The sequence below is a fragment of the Cyprinodon variegatus genome, unplaced genomic scaffold (genome assembly GCF_000732505.1).
Source record: "Cyprinodon variegatus isolate N-32 unplaced genomic scaffold, C_variegatus-1.0 Scaffold7, whole genome shotgun sequence".
Lineage (NCBI taxonomy): Eukaryota > Metazoa > Chordata > Actinopteri > Cyprinodontiformes > Cyprinodontidae > Cyprinodon > Cyprinodon variegatus.
The window spans coordinates 1355301-1375505 of record NW_015150460.1 but is presented as its reverse complement, the minus strand read 5'-3'; the positions used below and the strand labels follow the sequence as shown (position 1 = coordinate 1375505).

Here is a 20205-nt window from a genome sequence, read left to right as displayed (position 1 = left end):
AGTTTCATAAAATGTTTTCCTAATGTTTGTTTCGATTATCTACTACAGTATTGGGAAGTACCCCACCAACCATTCCTTCTAACTGGTTATGCCGCTGACCCAGTTTCTTTTCAACTTTGTCAAGCTGCTACACTTAAGGTCTTAATAAATAAATAAACTTATTGAATAAACTGTTAAATATGTTTCTTTTGTTTACAGAAAAGATTACTTAAAAATTGTTCAATTCTTTAGCTTTTCTCCCAGGCCCAGCCGAGGCTTTCAGCTGGCTTGGAAGGAGGTTGCACCTTTTTGTATTGGCAGATTGTGAAAGGCCATAAGGCAGAAATTAAACCATCTGACCTGGCTGTATGTTAGTGTTAAAAACAATCAAGGCCTGATTTATTTATTTATTTTTTGTGTGTGTGTGATGTAGTCTCGTGTTCTGCATGGTGTCTACCGTTCTTTTGAGTTTTTTATTTTTATTTTATCTCCCCAGGGTTTGTACCAGGAAGTGACAGACCTGAGGTTTAGGATGACGGACATAGAGAATGAAAGACTGCAGTGTGAGAAGAAACTAAAAGGAGCCAAAGTGAGTGTTTATAACGTCAGTGGAAGAAGGTGCTATAATTGTAATGGACCCTCTTCTGATTTTCCTGACTCATCATTTCCTTCTTGATCACTTGCCTTTGCTCCTGTTTTTCATCCCCTTCTTCCTGTGATTCTTTTTTTTTTTTATGCCTTTCTGCAACCTGCTTACCTCTCAAGCATCCAAAGGGGAACTCAAAGCGCTTCAGTGGAGATGGGGTGAAGGTTTGATCTCAAGCCTTTTTCTTCTTTCTAACACCTCCTGCTTCTCTCCTGCTGCACACTGCTTTCCTGACTTTCATCACACTTTTTGTAAGTGCCTTAATGACTGCTACAGAAATAGTTTATTTAGCTTTTAATTTTAATTCACCAGTTTTCTGAACATTGATCTTATAAGTAGTTGTGTGAAATCTGTATTCCTTTAGTGCAGTGACTGTCCATTTATTTAACCAGCGTTTTAGAGTCAATTAGTTTCACTGAATGCTGCTATTTGCATAAATCAGGTAGTTGAAATTAAAACGCTAACTTACCCGCTTTTTAAATCTAATGATTTGTTAATAGTGTGCACTTAACTTGGTAAAATTTGTTCATTACATAGAGGGAGGCACAAAGCATGAGAGGTCTTGGTGTAGATTCAATTCAATTTCAATTCAGTTTATTTCTATAGCGTCAATTCACAACACATGTCATCTCAAGACTCTTTACAGTTCAACAGATCATCCAGTCAAATTGATTCGAAGTTTTCTATCTAAGGAAAACGAGTTGATTGCATCGACTTATTGACTCGAATGAAATTCCTTTACATTAAGCATGCTTAGAAGAAGATGAAACCTAAGGTGTTGCTGCTTTGTTTCGGTTTCTCAATCATAAAAAAATTGAGGATTTTAGCTAAAGACAAACCTAGCCAAACATGATGCAAAGTAGAACTGCAGGTTTTAAATATTTTGCTTCTTTTATTATTCCAATACAATATAGCAGGTGTTCCCACTTTGTCTTTCTTCAAATCTTTTAGACTACGTTCACAGTGCAGGCCTTGATGCTCAATTCCGATTTTTTTTTTTTTTAATCTGATTTTTTTTTATTAAAAATCAATCATTTAATATATGCGACTTGTATGTGATCCCCTGTGGGAACTGCATTAATATAACCTAAGTGTCCCGCATGCACAGTAGAGGATGCAATGACATCACAAGCAAGCATGCTCTGTGTTTACAGAAGTAAACATGGATGATAGTGCTGAAGAACATCTAGCGATCTTTCCCAACCTTAAAAACTCAATCTTTCCAAGAGTGTTAAATATAAATACTACTCTCTGCATTATCGTCCACCATTGCTGTTGTTTTTCTTGCCACTTCTGCGTAGCAAGGAGCAGAAGAGTGACCATTGTCGGGTATTAATGACATTCAGGTCGGATGGATGCGACCTGGCCGTTCAGAAACGGGTCGCATCCATCCGAGATCTGATTTGTAGCAGATTCAGGACCACATAGCCATGTGGCCTGGTTCGCATTGGAAAAAATCGGATCGGTGTTGTTCAGACAGCCATGAAAAGATCAGATCCAGGTCTCATATGGGTAAAAAAAAAATCTGATTTGGGTCACTGCAGACTGTGGTGTGAACGAGCCTTACTTAAAATATAGTAAGACTGGAGTCTCTCCTCTATCCAGCACAAACTGTGCATATCGAACGGCCGTTTGTGCTTCATGCACAACATCAGGGTTTCTCTGAGAGGTACATGTCATGGAATGAAAAGCTGCAACCTAAACAACACGGAATCACATTCAGCTGGATCAGGAGCTTCATCTGTGGAACGTTGGAATGCTGCGTTCCCACCAAACAAGATTTCAGCGATCAGAGCGATCCATCTCCATATTATCCGTAGGTAAAGGCGCATCCAGGGATGCACTTTTAGCTATTTGTGTAAATTAATCAGGGACTCGGTGGGCGGGTGCACAGTGGAGGCGAAGCTTTTTTGGAAGAAAGAAAAAAATGTTGACATAGAGTAAAGTTAATAAAATGAAGAAAATGTAGCACCTGAAAGGACTATAAAATCATTTATCATCTTAGTTCCAGAGCGCGCCCCGGCCGGGTGCCGCCTCTCCCCCACTCTAGGTCACTCTGTCCGGATTCCTGTTGCCCCTGGCTGAGCTCCAGCTCGCAGCCGCGCCTTAAATCTGTTGTTTTGGGACCTCATCTCCAGAGGATCTGGTTGAACGCAACGACACCAAAGTCCCTGTTCAGCTTTCCATAATGGATAAAACTACTGTGACTCACTCGGCTAATGTTCGCCATGCTGGGTTACAACCAGCAGGCAGCAGATATAGAAGAAGCTTCTTCTTTTTTGGTGACGCTGTGAAGCAGGAGGAGAGGAGCTTGTCGCTCTCAATGCAAATTTCTGTCTGTTAAGCAAGCGACGGAAACCCACTTTGAAATCATTTGGTGTGAACTATAACAGAGGTTTTTGTAAATCTGGAGCATTTGGAAAAAGTATGAAACAAAAAGCTGGACAGAACTGAAATAGAAATGTTACTGGGGAATATTTTGTTTTTTTTGTGTGCAGAAATTCAGACACAAGTAAACTAGTTGTTCTTATGTTCGTTTGTTTTTTCTTATATTTTCCTGTTGCTGTGGTTTGAGTATTTTGATGGCTCTTCTCTGCAGGAGGAGCTGCATGATCTGCAGAGGCATCTGGAGGAGCAGGACGAGGAACTAAGAAGGTTGAAGGGGGAGGCCCACAACAGAATTACTGGGGGAGAGAGAGGTGCGAGTTGTTTTCATAACAGGATGAATTCCTCTTTCCGCTTTTCTCATTTCATGCACTTTAACTTTTAATTTTCTGGGATGGAAGGATTATTTAAGAAAATGTTGACATTCCTACGTTATTCAGCTCCCCTGGAGTTTTCTCTTTATTAATTAGTTTCCATCTTGCATTTAAATTCATATTTATGTTGTTGTTAATCGGCCCTTATCTCCCTGTCTGGAGAATCCACCTCGAACACATCAGACTGTCTTACTCCTTCCACCCACAGCTGACCTTATCTTATCCCTGCAGCTGGCAGAGGAATGCAGGGTTCTAAAGGAGGCGGCATCAAACTCAGTGGGTCCCTTTAGGTTTTTGTCTGGTTTCTGTCTGACTGTACTGCTTTGGGAAAGATTTCTTAAGACGAATTTGAACAACAAAATGATGTTGCTCTTCCCTGAAGTCAGCAGGCGTCTTTGTTTACATGTCGAGACGACATGAAGCAGGATTGAATCCTGAAAGACTCGAGCTCATTAGCTCAGTTAAATTCACAACGATTATTTGTTCAAACAAGAAAATATTGAAATGAGAGCAGAGGTGTTTTCAGTACACTCAATCCATCCATCCTTTTGTTTGTTTTTGTTTATCCCTCCATCAGTTCAAATCTCTTACTCTCCATTTATACATGCATCTGTCAATTGATCAATCGGTCTATCCATATATGTGTATGTAAATTAATGGTTAACATTTAGATTTATGATTTAAAAAGTGTAACAAAATGCTTTAGTTAAAAAAAAATGACTACAAAACCAGTCTCCTTTCAGAGCTACAATGAATTCAGGATAAACTTACACAACTGTAACACCTTGTTTTTTTAAATCTTTCCAGATACAGAGGTGGTGAAGATGAAGAGGGTGTTGGAGCTGCTGACATCGGAGAATGATGAGAAGGTACAGAGTGGCATGTCGGCGGTTACTCCGCCCGCCAGGATGCATCATCACTTCAGCTTTTGTGTTTATTTGCAGGAGAGGAGGATTAAAGAGCTCGAGGAGTCGCTGACGAAGTGCAGGAGAGTGCAGGAGTTGGTCAGAGGTGAGAGGGTTGTTCACAAAGCAGATTTTACTCAAGTACTAACGTTCCCAAATATGATCAAATTTATCATTAAAAGCATTTACTGTAGAGCCTTTTTCAGTAAGTAGTAAAGATTTAAAGCCTTTATTTGATGGATGACCTCTGAAAAGAGATTAAAAGCATATTTGTCATTCAGTGCATGACTGTGTGAACTGCTTTCCTCACAGAGAAGCTAAAAGAAGATGACTACGCCGATATCACAGATGATCCCTCGCTTTCCGTGTCCATGGAGGTGGATCAGGTCACCCTGGAGTTGGAGGGGGAGACAGGAAGGAGCTGCGATGAGGTAAACACAACCTCTGTCCAAACAGCTCTGACACAGGATGAACCCCCGACTGGAGACTTCCTGTAGAAAAACTCCAGCTTCGGTCTCCCACCCTGAAATGATCCCCCAGTTCACAGCTTCTGCTCTGGCTTTTTTTGTTAATGTTTTCTTGTCTGAGCAAAATACTGAACACATTTTTTTCCTCTGTTTTCTCAGTCAATACCTTGTATAGCTGTCCTTTCTGAAATGAATGAGCTGGACAGAGAACGACAGCTACAAGCAGCAGAAAGGTAAAACAAACTTAATGAGTAAATTGTAGACTTTATTATTATAACTAATTCAGCATCTTTCAATGTTATTTGCTTTGGGGGACTTTTAAATTTTTTTTGTGTGTGTGTTTTGGGACAAGTTGAATTCAGTGCTCAAGCCTTACACTTCATAAAACGGTCAGCAGGGGGCGACTCCTGGCTGTTGAAACTTCGAAAATTGTCTTCTTACTGCTGTGGTTTCATAAACTTAGACCTGCAATGCTTTTGTGTAATGTTCATTATAGAATGATTGCTTTAGTGCAAAATGGAAAAAAAATAGAGATGTGTCAAATGTGGATAATCAATAGTGTACAAAAATGTTCTTGGCACTAAAAATTGTACTTTGCAAAAATAGTTTGTGGTGGGAGGAAAAAAAATACACATTAGCCTGAACAGACCATTCAACGTGATAAAACATGGTTCATGACAGAATCCTTCTGTTAGGTTGTTTTTCCTTAGCAGGGAGGGAGAAGTTGGTCAAAGTTGACAGAAATAGATGAAGCTTCCAGGCACTGCAAAGACCAGAGTGGAGGAAATGATACACTCAAAGTTGTTTAGATCAAATGATACTTGGATTAGGATGATAATGGCTAAATCTAATGAAGCATCTGTGTCAAAGCTTTAAAAGGTCAGAAATTTTCCATGCAGCATTCAGCTATTTGTCACAAATATTGGGCAAAGCTGGTGGAGAATAGTGCTGGTAGATTAGTTGATTTTTCTGTTTATGAAGATAAACCCCAGCCCACCCCCTAAGCTATCGTCTTCCATAGCTTAGGATGACATCAGTTCATCACTTCTTGTTCTTAGATGTGTATTTAAAACTGATAAACTAGCTGAACGTAGAACATCAGCTGCAACATTTAGTTTTTTTTAACGAGCATATTTAAAAGCTTGAAATTAAGCTTTTATTATTGAAATAAAAGCTAGTTTTAAATTTTTAGTTTGGTAATTTTTTTATGATAAAAAATGATTAAATCTGTGTGCCTGATGTTTTTTTTGTAAATAACTTAAGACTAGCATTCAAGCCTTAGTTTTTATTTTTGTTAATTTATAACAAAACATACTCACATAATACATTTTAGTTTGTCTGAAATGAGAAAGTGTAAAAAGGTTCAGCAGGTTTGTAATCCTGCACATTTTTGAACTCCACAGAAACATTTTTTTTTTTTGGTAATGTATTTTTCTCATTCCCCCCCCAAAAATAGTTTGACTTAAATCAATGGATTTTTTTTTTACATTAACTCAAATCCCAGAACCTGCTGCTGTTTAGGAGGGGAAAAAAATTATTTCACTCTTTATGTTGGGCTTAAAGTGGTTTTATTGTTTATTTGTAATATTTTACTAATAAGAGAATCTTTGCCACTGCTTTTTTTCCTCTCCACCTGAACCATAAAGATCCTAAACCAGACATTGATTTTATCTGGTCTTTGATTTCTAGAAAAAAAAACATTAAAGGTGTGTCCATGTTAAAGAAACCTGTTTTTATTAGTGGTCTTGTAATATAATTTTTTTGCTCATCTAGAGGATAGCATTACAGACAACAGAGGCCTGATTATCTAAGAACATATTTTATTCATCTGGATACAACAATTAAAGTTTTATTGAGTCATAAGGTTGTTTGCTTCTGCTGCCATTTTTTTTTTCAGGTTTTCTTAACTGACATTTGACGTGCTTAATTTTCTATCTAACTGAAGTTTCTGATTGTTTCAGCTCCGTAGATGATCCACAAAGCGACGGTTCAGCTGTAACCAGCAGCACTGAGCAGGTAGCATCCAGGCCTTTCATTTATTTATACACAATTTTTCAAGCTCTGCTCTTGTCTGTAATGCAAGTAGTTCTGTTGACATCTAGTGGTCAAATATGGCACAGCACACTGTTCTTTGCTGCAGATTTTTATCAGTTTGTTTTTATTTGTTCAGGTTAAAAGAGAAGCAGGATCCAGTTCTTCTTCCAAGGGAAAAACTAACGATGGGAGTTTTGGCAGCAAGAGGGTCCGTGCCTCATTTGGCCGCGGCTTTTTTAAGCTACGTGGAGGCAAACAGACGGCTGGCTCATCAGACCTTGGTGAGCATAACTTAATCTAACACTTACCTGCAGGTTTCTATCCATGTTTGTTATTAAAGACTGTACCTGGAGTGGAATGATCCTGGTATACTGTAGGGAGGCAGCTAGAAATGAAAAAGACTGACTAATAATACAGGGTTCTGCAAAGGGAATACTTTTTATTTTTGGCATCTTCCTTAATTAACCCAATTATTTTCTATTCATTCATTTCTATTTAATATGAAAAGGATCAGTGAGACGGGGAAAAAATAGCATCAGGTGCAACTGGTTACCGTTTTTAAACTGATTTCTGCAAATCTCTGTTAACAGCCGAGGCAGAACGTAAAGGCACTGAGCACCTCGACCTCGCAGGTGTTCCTCCCCAAAAATCCCACCGCGCCGCTCCTCTCCCATCATCTCCTGAAGCCAAGAAGAAGTCGAGCGGGTTGAGGAAATTCTTTGGCAGGTAAAGCATTGTGAGTAGTGTAATGTGAATGCACTGAAATCGGTTCTGTAGATTAAAATGGTCGTCTCTTGCAGATTGAAGAGGAGCCACTCCACCTCATTCAACCCGGATGATGGAGCTGAGACGGAGTTCAGGAGGGGCGGAGTCAGAGCCACGGCTGGTCCTCGGCTCGGCTGGTCACGAGACTCAAAGCACAAGTAGGTGTTCAGTGGAGGCTGGTAATATGTGCAAACCTAATGTATACAATCCAACCACTAGTCTTAAAGTTTAAAGGCAGCAACTAATGCCGTCTGTAGTCTGGTCCATCCTGCTTTCTATACTTTCTGTTCCATTTTTTTCAATGCTACAGATGATGTTCTGCACATTTAACTTATTTTAGGTTAGAGACTTATGAAACAAGAATCTGAAAATGTTATTTATTTTCTGGTTTTATGAACAATCTGAAGTACCCTAAACTTAACTGGATTAGAGATTCTTTCTAACACTGATTATCAGAGCCTTCACCACCTTAGATCTGTTTAAATATGGAAGCTACATAACAGTGATTAACAGAATAAACACAGACTTTGTTTTAGAAACCACTATCTCTCTTCAAACAATACATGTTTGGAGTAGAATAAAACAGTTTAGACAATTTTAAGTATTTTGGAAGTAGAGCTAAACAGATGGTTTAATCATTAAAAGGAGTGAAATTGGCTAAATCTGAGTATATTAACCTGATATATTACTTGACAGTATTTCTTTAAACCTTAAGCTTTCCTGTGAACCACTAAGTTAATATTTTGCTAAGCTATTTAATAACTGAGTACCAATTTGACCTTTGTCCTTAAAAAAAAAATGCCTCTAATAGCTTTATTATAAAAGAAATACTAGGAACTACAAAGTCTGTATTGTGTTTAGAAATTGACAGTATTTATTGAAAATTCAGAAATCTCCTGTTAATCAAACCATGTTTCAGAAAGACCCCAGACAACTGTCACCCTGTATAATTGGTTAGAGCCTGATTATAAGACAACCATTTTTCACATTGTTTTTAACAGGAAAAAAAACTGGTCTTAAATTTGGGCCAATATGGTACTTTTAAAATGGAAATAAAGGGAAAACAATTAGATTAAATGACTGGATTTTGCTATGTTCTCTCTTATTTGTAATTGAAGTTAATTGTGAACAAAGACTTGGTTTCTGTTCTTATTTTCAGAGCTGTGGACACTCCTTTCGCTCGGTGGAGTAAAGAGGACGTTTTTGCCTGGCTACAGGAGCAGGGGCTCGGCTTGTATGCAGCTCAGGGACAGAACTGGGTCAAATCGGGACAAACTTTATTGCAGGCGTCACAACATGATTTGGAAAAGGTTGGTTGTTTTTTCCCAGATGTGAAAAATGACATCTGCACTTGATTTAATCTGGAAATCTTTATTCATCCTAAAATGGTTTGAGAAAAGATTTAATTTAGCAAAGCATCTCTGAAGAATGTAATATTTACTGTGAATCTTCAGGAGCTGGGAATGAAGCTGCCTCTCCACAGGAAGAAGCTGCAGCTCGCCCTCCAGGCGCTCTCCTCAGAGGGAGATGACCTTCAGGGCAAACTGGACCACAACTGGGTCACCAGTGAGTGATGGTGTTTCACAGTAGACCTGCTGAATCCTGCAAAGGTTTGAGCTTCAGTACCGTTCATGTTTTATTTTTTTTCAGGGTGGCTGGATGACATCGGCCTCCCGCAGTACAAGAGCAACTTCGATGAGGCTCGAGTTGATGGACGCATGTTGCACTACATGACAGTGGTGAGTCTGTGTAGGAAAAAAACCTTTGATTCTTCATCCCTTATGATTCTGGAAAGAACTAGAACTGATTTAGATGAGTCCAAACTGATCTCTGAAGGGTATTTCTTCTCCTCTGCAGGAAGATCTGCTGTCTCTGAAGGTGGGGAGCGTCCTTCATCACCTCAGCATCAAGAGGGCCATCCAGGTCCTGCGTCTGAACTCCTATGACCCAAACTGTCTGAGACGTCGCCCCTCTGATGAGGTAAACACCTCCCACCTTTCTGCTCCCATTCATATCTGAAACCTTTTTAACTTGTTTGAGTTTGAACAGAACAACATCACACCGGCTGAGATCTCCCAGTGGACCAACCACAGAGTGATGGAGTGGCTCCGCTCCGTCGATCTGGCCGAGTACGCTCCCAACCTCAGGGGGAGCGGAGTTCATGGAGGACTAATGGTGACGACCTGACGCGATTAAATGTCCCTCCAGAGGTGATTTGACTCTAACCTCCGTACATTTTGAAGGTGTTGGAGCCCCGATTCAATGTGGAAGCGCTCGCCCTCCTGCTCAACATTCCTCCCAGCAAGACCCTGTTGAGACGCCACCTGGCTACACACTTCCACCTGCTAGTCGGCTCTGAAGCTCAAAGGCTCAAACAGGAGTGTCTGGAAAACCCGGATTATACGGTCCTCACAGCTACAGCTAAAGTTAAGGTACCTAATCACCCTGAACAACTGTGATTACTGCAGGTTAGCTTACAGGGGCAGCTTTGTTCTTTTACTCAATGCTAATGTTAGACAGATTTTGCTTGAGAATAAAACTTAACTCTCCAACCAGCAGCCTACCATTTAAACGATCGGCTCTTGTTTGTTCCAGCCAAGACGTTCATCTTTTGGTGGTTTCGGCTCCCTGAGGAGGAGACGTCAGGACGACGGGGAGGACTACGTCTGTCCAATGAATGTGGAGATGCCAAAGAGCAGCAGCTTCCAGAGGAACGTCTACGTCTATGAGGAAACCTTCGACCCCATGGAGCAGGTACTGAGGTGTTTCTACTTCTGAGTCTTCCTAAATGGATTTATAAACATCTGAGCTTCATATTTTTCTTTACAAGATGGAAGATTCCGAGGGAACCGTCAGGCAGATTGGAGCGTTCTCAGAAGGAATCAACAATCTGACGGTAGGAGGCCAAGCTGTTCCCATGTGATTATCCTGTCCATAATTCCTACATTTGATGGCAATGTTTCTTCTGTTCTGTGTTCCAGAGCATGCTAAAGGAAGATGAGCTCTTCCAGGTGATCTCAGTTTGCCCCACAGAGGATAAAACAGAAGTGCTCAACTCCTCCACCTGAGTATCAGCCTGCAGGTTATATCTGACCAAAGTATTTAGTCTCTATTCTGTATTTATTGAGGTTACTCATAGCATGCATGAACTAAAATATCCAGTTTTTGTGATTTACAAAACTGACTCACGTTAGATGAAGGAGCTCTCTTGGCGTCTTTAACCTGTTTGGTAATGAACAGGGTTGTTGCACCATCTTAAGCAGACATGACAGTTTAAAGGCAACAAGAGAGATCTTCATACAGACTAACAGCTATCAAGAAAGCCTTGTAACCAAAGATGTTTTTAGAAGCAGAATCTTTGTTGTGCGTTTGAATTGTTTTTGTAATAAAGGTTTAAATCCAAGTTTCTTAATCACTTTTTACATGACAACCACAGACATCACTTCAGTGTCAACAGATTTTTATGCAATACAAGCTGTGCAGCCAGATGTACAGTTTATACTTCAGGTAACAATTAACAAAGCTGACATTAAGCAGCAATGACTAATGAGTTCTGCAGGTTTTTAAGGCACTTGATGAACAGCCATCGACCTTAACTTTCCTAAACACATACATCTCTATTCACAAAGTAAACTCCCATGGTTTGGTCCTAGCTGTAGTTGCTTTGCATGGATAATACGCCATAAATATGGTTGAAACTGTGCAAATCCCTCTGCTTTAGTGCTTTAAGGGCAGAGATAATAGCTAGAGGCCCTTAAATATCCAAACCTCTCTTCCTCCAAGCGGACGGACGTCTAGAAGGCGAACCTGCGGCTTTGTGAGAAGCCCACTTTGTCCAGGTTGGGGTTGCAGGCAAACTGGATCATTGGTGGAGGGCCACACATCAGGATGAGCGTGTCGTCACCAGGAGGTGGGAGATGTTCCCTCACCATGTCTTCATTGATGAAGCCCTGACTGTACTCCCAGTCTGGAAACAGAAAAGTCAAAATGAGATGCTTTGTTTGGCATCACCTGCTGGTGAAAAAGAGGAACTACAGCCACAACAATTTTAAAATCAATATTTAGATTTTATTCTGAAAAAATCTAAAAATTTCTAGTTTTTTTTTTCTTATCAAATTGAAACTATACTGGCTTTTAAAGGTCAAGATCTAAAACTTGATGTTAAAATTCTATATGCTTCTCCCCTAAAAAGTCCTTATTAGTATATCTGAAGTTTTGGGAAAAATTTGGTTAATAAAACCGATTTTAGGAGCCTTAACCAAATTAATTTGGTGCAACTTTAAAATATTTCTTGAAAAATGCAGAAAAAACTTTTGTTACTTCCTGTGCAGTTAGCTAAATATATCAATTTCTATAATCTATTGGGGCTAAGCTACATGGCTACATTGAGAACATTTGGTGAAATTTATTTTTTTTTCTCCCCAGAATGCATGTCACCTAAATAACTGAATTTTAGTAGAATTAAGGGGAAATTAAACAGTTAACCGGGGGAAGTTTCTTGTTTCAGGTAATGGACTCTTTTCAGATTCAATAAACAAACATTTTAAATGGTTCTCATTTTTTTCAAAACACGGCTTGCCAATATTTAACATGGATTTAAAAGCAGCAACTTTTATTTATCACTACTGTAAGAAAGGAGAAGGCTGCAGAATTGAGGGGAGGAAAAAATGTCCCAGGACTTACTCTCAGGCGCTTTGTCTACTGTGTACCACAGCTTGAATCGGTCTGGATGGTTGGCTTGAACCTCCTCCAGTTCGTCTCTCAGCAGGATGTCCTTCTCAGTCTGTGGACACAGGAGTGTGTTTTTACACATCTGATAGCATCTCTCTGGATGGGCAGACATCTAGTGATTCAGGTTTATGAACCTCACCTGGTTGGCAAACAGCAGGTGACACACCGTTTTGTCCTGAGGATCCTTTGTGACGGCAGTGATCAGCTGCAGCATGGGGGTGATCCCTGAAGAAAACACAGGCTGGTATAATCACTATCATTTGGACTGTTTCCCCATTAATAGAAACTACGACGTTATTAAAACATGGAGCTGTTTTTATACTGAAAGAGTCTGTCGATTTGATCTGTTATGAGGAACTTGTTCTTGATCAAAGTCTGATTATCTAACCAGAGACGATGCCTGTCACTTCCTCACATATTAATCTGCATATAAGCTCTGCAGAATCAAACTAAATAAAAAGAATCCCATGGAAGGTCCAATGGTAAGTAAGACTTCCAGGGCAGGCAGATATATTTCTATTTAATGCTACGTTTACAGCCGCTTTACATGCAAAGTCTATGGTTGACGTGCATCAAAAGGTTCTGGAGCAGCAGAGGCATGTGACACGCTTCACAAGCAGCAGCTGCTCGATTTAGAAAAAAATGTAATTGTTGATGCTCGACGCTTCACATCAACCAATCAGGGGAGCTCGCAGAGAGACAGACAACGCAAAGATCGCTATAACTCCACTGAAACAGTTTATTAATGCCGAAATGGGCTTTAAATGTCAAAACCTGACAGCAAAATATGTTCGCTTTTATTATTCTGCCGCCTTGAACAGTAGGGGAAAACCCCCAAGCAGCTGCTGCTGGGGATACCCAGTGACAACGCCCCGCCAGCTGCGACAGCAAAATAATATTTAAGGAAGGATCATAATCTTGATAAACTGACTGCACAGACAATGTTTTCAGGTGGACTTCCTTGCTTAAAAATATGTTAAAAACTACTTTTTACCCACTGATCACAGCAAATGTAGCAAAGCCGCTCTCTGTCATTGAACAAAGGAGCAGAAGCATCAGACGCATCTCAACACACTTTACTGGACGCACTGCAGAAGCATCAAAGATTAGATGAGCATCTGACCTACAAGCAACAAAAATGAACCAGCAGGTTCTTTTTTGCTTCTGAAATCGAGTGCCGTGTGAACGTAGCATAAGAATCTATTTTAGTGCCTAAAGTTCTAGTATTAAATCACACACGACCAATTTGCAAAGGCTCACCAAAACTGAACAGCAGATAGTAAAGACATTGCCTGGCCTGATGAGTTTGACAGAATTAGGTGTAAAGAGGTGAAAACAGGCCTTCGTCCTGCCTTATTTATGTTTCTAATAAACCAATGCACCACATCAAAAAACTCAAATCATCTAAAACTGCTTTCCTTACTAACAGAATGAGGGCTTGATTCTAATGACGATCACAAAAGCAATGAGATCCAAACAGAAGCTTAAGATCAACAAGGAAAGATCTCAGATGAAAATGGTTCAGATCTGAGTTTTTCTACCTCACCTGTTCCTCCAGCAATCATCCCCACATGTTTGGCTGTCTTGGTCACAGCTGGAGATTTCTTATCCGGCTGAATGGCAAAAACTCCTGCAGAGACAACAGGTTCAGATTAAAGTTGAGACTTCAGCAGTCAGATTCAGAGACCAAACCAGATGTTAACAATGAAGCTAATGTCAGCATGAGCCTCAATGTTCACAGAAATCCCTCACTTTATCATACATCTACAACTGAGTTTCTGGTATTCTGTACTTTTTAGACCGAAGTATTTTACATAGGTTATAAATGCAATTAAAACTTTAATAAAAAAATATGTGACTTGCCTTCTTTAAAATACAGGTTTCTAACATTTTTAACAATCTGGGTAGTTGAGAACAGAAAACTAACTTTGAATCTGCCTGAATATTAGTTTGGTCTAATCTGTGGATTCAGCAAATGACAGAACAACAAGCTAATATAACTGTTTTTCAGATTGTATTATGCAGCTATTTTAATCAGGGTTCCTACAGCATGAGGCAAGTTAAATTTAAGACTTTTTAATGCCACTTGAAATAAAAATTTAAGACCAAATTCACAAGAAACACTTGCTTGCAACAACTTAACCCAAAGGTTTATTTTAAAATAAACCACTGCACTAATGTTTCAGATTTTGAAAAGCTTCCCATACAGGAAGAAAGCTAAAAACACACAAATTACAGATATATTTTAACAATTGTTTAACTGAATTCACAAACTTTGTTTTAGCAGGGAACAAAACTAATCAGTTTTAAAGCCACAACATAACCAGTTCTAAGTCTTTTTTGCAGCTATTTTTCTTTGTATGGTTTTCTTAGTATGTTTGATTTGGTGATAAGTGGAGGCGTTGCAGAGACAAGAGTGGAACAAGACTGAGAAATACCGGCTGTTTCTCGGAAACTCCATTTTGACGCTTTATGTTTCGCGCTTCGCATGCGACTCCACTGCCTTAATTCCCATCGTTCTGAGCTTGAATCACTTCTTGCACAAAATCCACTGTGCCTCATGTATGTTCCCTGGTTTTAGCCATGGAGAAAACTCTTGGCTGGAGACAATTTTGGTGACATTTACACTTGCTCATATTTTCCAGACAAAAAGTTACTGGTGCATCTCCCAAATGTCCCGGCCGCAACAACGCTTTTATTGGTTCCGCTATCGGGACGGAACAAATAATGGCGAGCCGTTATTTTTGTTTTTTTTAAATAAATTAAAAAAAGGTCAATTTTAATGTTTTATTGAGATTACAAAATAAATCATAATAAAAATAATCCTATTTATGATGTTTTACAAATTAAGACCTACGAAAGACTGATTTAAGACATTTTAATACCAATTAAGGCCTTAATTTTATTTTGAAGAATTCAATGCCTTTTAAGACTTTTTAAGGACCCGCGGGAACCCTGTTAATGCTATTTTACCATCTGTACCAACTTAGATCAGCTCTTTATCTTGTGACATTACAAGAGATTACTTTAAATTCGGCTCATTTTCCATAATAGCTTTATTTTGTTTGTTTAAAAACACAAAAATAGATCCTATAGTGATATATTTAGGCTGTTTTGTCCCTTTAAGAACCAGGGTGACTATGGTGTAATCATTGTGACATTACTTTGAGCATGCGGGCACCAATCTGTCAGCCCACTGTCCTCATGCTCGGTTCCATCTCTGTACGTGCTCAACAGCAGCTGTGCGCTCAGCTGGTTCTCCGCTCGCTCGACTGTCTCTGCCCTCTCAACTCCATAAATGTATTTAAATGAATCGCATCATCAGCCAGTCACACTCTACTAATTTGTTGCAAATACCACATGCGGTTTAATGAAAAACTACCAAAGTGGAGGATAAACAGTCTTACCCTGCCGTATGTTATGATTGCTTCACTTTTTAAATCTAATATTAAGAATGAAGGAAAACCTTTACAACATGCAGAGCAAGGACAGCCAGGTCTTGAGGAATGAATACTACACAAAATGGCAGTAAGCATATGTGTACAGTTAATAAAAGTATAAAATCAAAGAGTTTATTTTACCTAACATTAAGTTTTAGCTAAATCTTTTACCTTTTTACTTCTGCCAATCCTCCTCTTTGGTAGTTTTTCATTAAACAGCGTGTAGTATTTGCAACAAATGCTTTGATTGGATGAAAAAAAAGTAGCGCGTGATTGGCTGATGGTGTGGTTCATTTACATACGTTTATGAGACACAGCTGGTGTTGAGCGCAGAGATGGAACCGAACGTGAGGACAGTGGGCTGAGCGTGTGCCAGACCGGATTTTAGGACGTGCGTGTGATGCTTAAATGCTGAATATCTGTCTCACTGCGCGCTCAGATGGGTGCCTTCTCATTCAAATCAATGGCACAGTCGTTACGCCATAGGAGACTACGGAAAAGGATTAGGGCAACCGAAAAAAAGTTAACTGATTTTTAAATTTTATTTCAGTTTAGTATGGGAAAAATTCTGATTTTTCTGACCTTTCTCAGAATTCTGACTGAATTCTGTCAATAAAAAAAAGTCAGAATTTTGAGAAAAAAGTCAAAATTTTGAGAAAAAAGTCAGAATTCTGAGATTAAAGTCAGAATTCTGAGATTAAAGTAAGAATTCTGACATTAAAAAATTCTGACTTTTTTCCCATACTACACTGAAATAAAATTTAAAAATCAGTTAATTCTTTTTTGTTCAGTGGCCCTAATCCTCTTCCGTAGGAGAAAGTACCAACTAAACCTGAAGTTAAAAATCGCACTAGAACTAAAATGAACTTTGTGGATTTTTGGACATGCATTCATTCCAAATACATAGCGCTAAAATGTTGAAACTGAATCTTAAATTAAATGGGTCTAAATGAGAAAGACTGTGGATTAATAGAAAATTATCAAAGGAAATCCCAGATCTTTTTCCAGATTTTCAGGGATATGAAGTATTTTTGTTTAGGTCCCAAAGTATAAATATAAAATAAAATAATCCAAAAGTTTAATCTTAAGAAATTGGGCAGCATAATGATACAAATTTGAATTAAAAACAGCTTTTTTTTTTTTTTTTTTGAAATTTAGATGATCTAATTCTAAAACGAAAAATTTTCACACCTGTGTGTGAATGGAAACTGATCAAATCAACTTTAGGACTAGTTAACAACGTTGGTGTTAATAAGTTGATCTCACCTTTGCCTTTGTAGACCAGAAGCCCACTGGGGCCCCTGAATTCAATCGTGTCCCCGATCCTCAGGCTCTCCAAATACTGACTCATCTTCCCCCCTTCTGGAAATTTCGGATTAACGTCTTTGAAATAAATCTGCCAGAACGACAGAGAGAAGACATTCAAATACTCCGAAGTAAAACATGGAGGCAGAGAAACGTCTGAAATGTACCTTCACCACCAGGTCCACATAGCCTTCATCATCATCGCTGGAGACGGGCGTGTACGGACGGACGACCAGAGATCCGTTTATTTTTGCAGACAAATAGATGTGCTGGCCTGGGAGGGGGAGAGAGCGGGGATGCATATTAAATTTTATAATTTGATATAAAAAAGATTGAGCTTAATTGCATAAAGATTGATGATTCCCAGGATTTGATGTGAGTTTTTTACAGATAAGAATTTATAAAGTGTTTATGTTTCAAGTCCTGCCTTAATAAGATACCCTAAAATAAAATCAAGGCTAATCCATCCATCAAGAAGATGCTCGATAAGGGAACAGAGTCCACCTCCTGTCTCACTATAAATCCACATGTTCCGTTTCTGGTCTCAAAGAGATCAAAGAAAACAGCAGAGAGGTCAGGTAAAACGGTCTGGCTGTCATTCGGAAATGGAAAGGTTTTCCACTGCCAGTGCTCGATATGAGAAATATTTTTTGGGGGGAAATTATTGGGAATTATTATGACGACAATAACAATAAATCCACATTTTCTTCGCTTCTAGGTGTGTTTATGTGTTCAACAGTTTGAGACCAATAGCATCTTTGACACTGGAATGTGTCTCTGGTGACTGAGTGAAAATAGACAACCAGCTGTGCTCCAGTCTTTTCTAATATTAATACTGTATCCCAGATTGGAGGAACTCTGTCTCAAGAGAATCATTAGTTGTGCACAAATATGCCTCAATAATAGCCTAAAGATAGTTTCTGATGTTTCCTGCTTTAGAACAGTTAATTTCAGCACGAGCAGAGTAGAAAAACATGACACTATGGAACAGCGGTGAGAACAAAGCCTTTGTCTAAAGAAAAAAAATGTAAATCCCTGGTTAAGGATTGTATAGAGTCATGCATGAGGAACAGCAAACAGGTAGAAGAGCAGGTCTGGTCAGAGGAGATCAAAGCTGACATTTCCAGCCTACACAAAGCATGTTGTGGGGGAAGAAAAACTGAGATTTCCTGAAATATCCTAACAATAAAACATGGTGGTGGCAGTATTATGCAAAGATGATGATTTCCAAACAACCAAAGAAGAATTTTAAGGAATTCAACTCTGTGGAAGTGATTGGCTAATAAAAACTCACCCAGCAAATGTGAAAAGTGGTTAAACTGAACAATAAAAATTAAGATTTCTTTTTTTTTTTATTTTTTATAAATGTGTCCTTTTCTTTCTACATCTTAAGAACTACTTTGTGTGAGTCTGTTGCAATACTCTGGCCTTAAAATTTCCTTTATTGAAGATACGAGATGTTTCATGTGTCCATTGCAGAGCTCATACTGACCGATGGGCAGGCCGAGGATGTGTTTAGGAGAAGGCAGAGCAAAGCGGAACTTCCTGGTGTCGTGACTCACAATCTAAAAGAAACAACAAAATTATTTCAGCAATTATGCTGAAAAGACTCAAATGTTGAAAAGAGAGCTCATCCATTGTCAATCAAACACAGACATTTTCTCACCACACTGATAATCAAACGAGTAATAGATCAAACAATAACAAATCTCTTTTTAATCGACTGGGTTGGTTGGATGTTTAATGGTTAATGATAATTTTAATATCATTACCAGATACCTGAAACTTCCTGCTGTAGAGTTCAATAAAATGCCATCTAGTGTAGTTATAATGATTCAAGGTTACAATCCAACCTCTGTGTTTAATCAATGTTTAAGATTAACTTATTCAACTATAAGTGATATTTTTTCTGAGCTCTTAAGGGCATTATACTTCTGCAACCGCACACATCAAATGTCGCTTGGGTCTGGTAGCAAACCAGTTTTGCTGGTATGCTGGTTCTGCACCTCGGTCTGAAATTTCTAGGGACACATAGCAGTTTCCCGCCAAAGCGCGAGGGGGAGCCTATTCGAGAACTCGTGAGAACGTCGGCGGATGGTCACAAGAGCTTTGTTTTGGCAGAGACGTTGGCATCTTATAATTTGTCTGAGGCATCAGAAAAGTTGTTGTACTTCCGAACCTCCTCGATTAACCTTTTGTCTTAGTTGTCCATTGCAGTTGTTCCTTGGCTTTTAAAAATGGTGCACCCTGGCACCAAATCAAGAAGGACAAGGACCAATCACAGCTGCTTATTGTCTGCGTACTTCAGCTTGATGTCTGTGCAGGTTTGCAACCGTCCAATGCATAGTCAGGATTTTTTTGAGATGTGTGACAACAGTTGCAGAGCCTCTGCGCAGGGGTGTGAGGTCGTGCACAGAGACAGATTTGACGGTTCCAGAGACTATGCATCAGGAGCATAAATTGGCCTTTACTCAACAGAGGCTGCATCTGCAGCAGATACTGTTCCCTATTTAAAAAACGGAACAAATAATCTGCAACTATTAATAAAACTGGACGCTGTGTTAATGGTGCTGTGAGTAAAAAAGATATAAGGAAATGTCTTTTAGGTTCTTTATAAAGGTTACCTGGTTAAGCCCTAATGTTACCTGTGGCTGCTGTGATTCTTACAAGTTTGTTATTGACCTGATCTAGAAATTCAAATAACAGGACATCTGTAGATTTTAAACCAAAAAAGTAAAATATGAAAACATTTTTGTTTTAAATATTTAGTAATACACACTATGGAAAATAACTTTTCATTTTCAGCCTTTCAGAGTGATTTGGTATTGTTCTCATTACACCATCTTCCAAAACCGGGAAAGTTAATTTAAGTCTGGCTCCCAATTTAATGTTTTTAGATTAAAAACAAAAAAAGTTTTTTTTTTTTTTTTTTTCCCCTTATCAGATTTTTTGTATACATCTGCTCTATAAATACATTTAGTTCCCTCTTATATCACATTGCTCTTACTTATTACCAATTTTTTTGAATTTGTAATTGTTTTCTACATGTGTTTAATAAAGATTTGAGTAAAAAAAAAAAAAAAAAAATAGAAAACCTGTTCTTCAAACAGAGCAAGGATGGTACATAATTAGGTGTTATGCATTAGCAGACAGGAGGAGGAGTTGCTGCACAGC

At 38.8% G+C, this 20205-nt stretch overlaps 2 protein-coding genes across 3 annotated transcripts in view; one reads left to right on the top strand and one right to left on the bottom strand.

The window, feature by feature from the left end:
• LOC107085676 (liprin-beta-1-like) overlaps positions 1-11054 on the top strand; it is a 32933-nt gene extending 21879 nt beyond the window's left edge. For both annotated transcript variants that reach the window (XM_015376162.1, XM_015376152.1), the window contains exons 7-25: positions 476-568; positions 3225-3324; positions 4192-4253; positions 4329-4395; positions 4602-4720; positions 4916-4989; positions 6718-6772; positions 6927-7071; positions 7381-7516; positions 7591-7713; positions 8715-8865; positions 9010-9121; positions 9206-9294; positions 9413-9535; positions 9605-9730; positions 9799-9987; positions 10151-10309; positions 10386-10451; positions 10537-11054. In XM_015376162.1, the coding sequence (XP_015231648.1) occupies positions 476-568; positions 3225-3324; positions 4192-4253; positions 4329-4395; positions 4602-4720; positions 4916-4989; positions 6718-6772; positions 6927-7071; positions 7381-7516; positions 7591-7713; positions 8715-8865; positions 9010-9121; positions 9206-9294; positions 9413-9535; positions 9605-9730; positions 9799-9987; positions 10151-10309; positions 10386-10451; positions 10537-10623 (2076 nt within the window). In that variant the 3' untranslated portion in view covers positions 10624-11054. The remainder of the gene's footprint in view (positions 1-475; positions 569-3224; positions 3325-4191; positions 4254-4328; positions 4396-4601; positions 4721-4915; positions 4990-6717; positions 6773-6926; positions 7072-7380; positions 7517-7590; positions 7714-8714; positions 8866-9009; positions 9122-9205; positions 9295-9412; positions 9536-9604; positions 9731-9798; positions 9988-10150; positions 10310-10385; positions 10452-10536) is intronic.
• Positions 11055-11113: 59 nt separating this feature from the next.
• The window catches only part of LOC107085689 (NADH-cytochrome b5 reductase 3-like), a 14891-nt gene continuing 5799 nt past the window's right edge, over positions 11114-20205 (bottom strand). The window contains exons 3-9 of the mRNA XM_015376174.1: positions 18524-18596; positions 17199-17305; positions 16993-17122; positions 13833-13916; positions 12426-12511; positions 12239-12338; positions 11114-11522 (exon numbers count right to left, since the gene is read on the bottom strand). Of these exons, the coding sequence (XP_015231660.1) occupies positions 11350-11522; positions 12239-12338; positions 12426-12511; positions 13833-13916; positions 16993-17122; positions 17199-17305; positions 18524-18596 (753 nt within the window). The 3' untranslated portion in view covers positions 11114-11349. The remainder of the gene's footprint in view (positions 11523-12238; positions 12339-12425; positions 12512-13832; positions 13917-16992; positions 17123-17198; positions 17306-18523; positions 18597-20205) is intronic.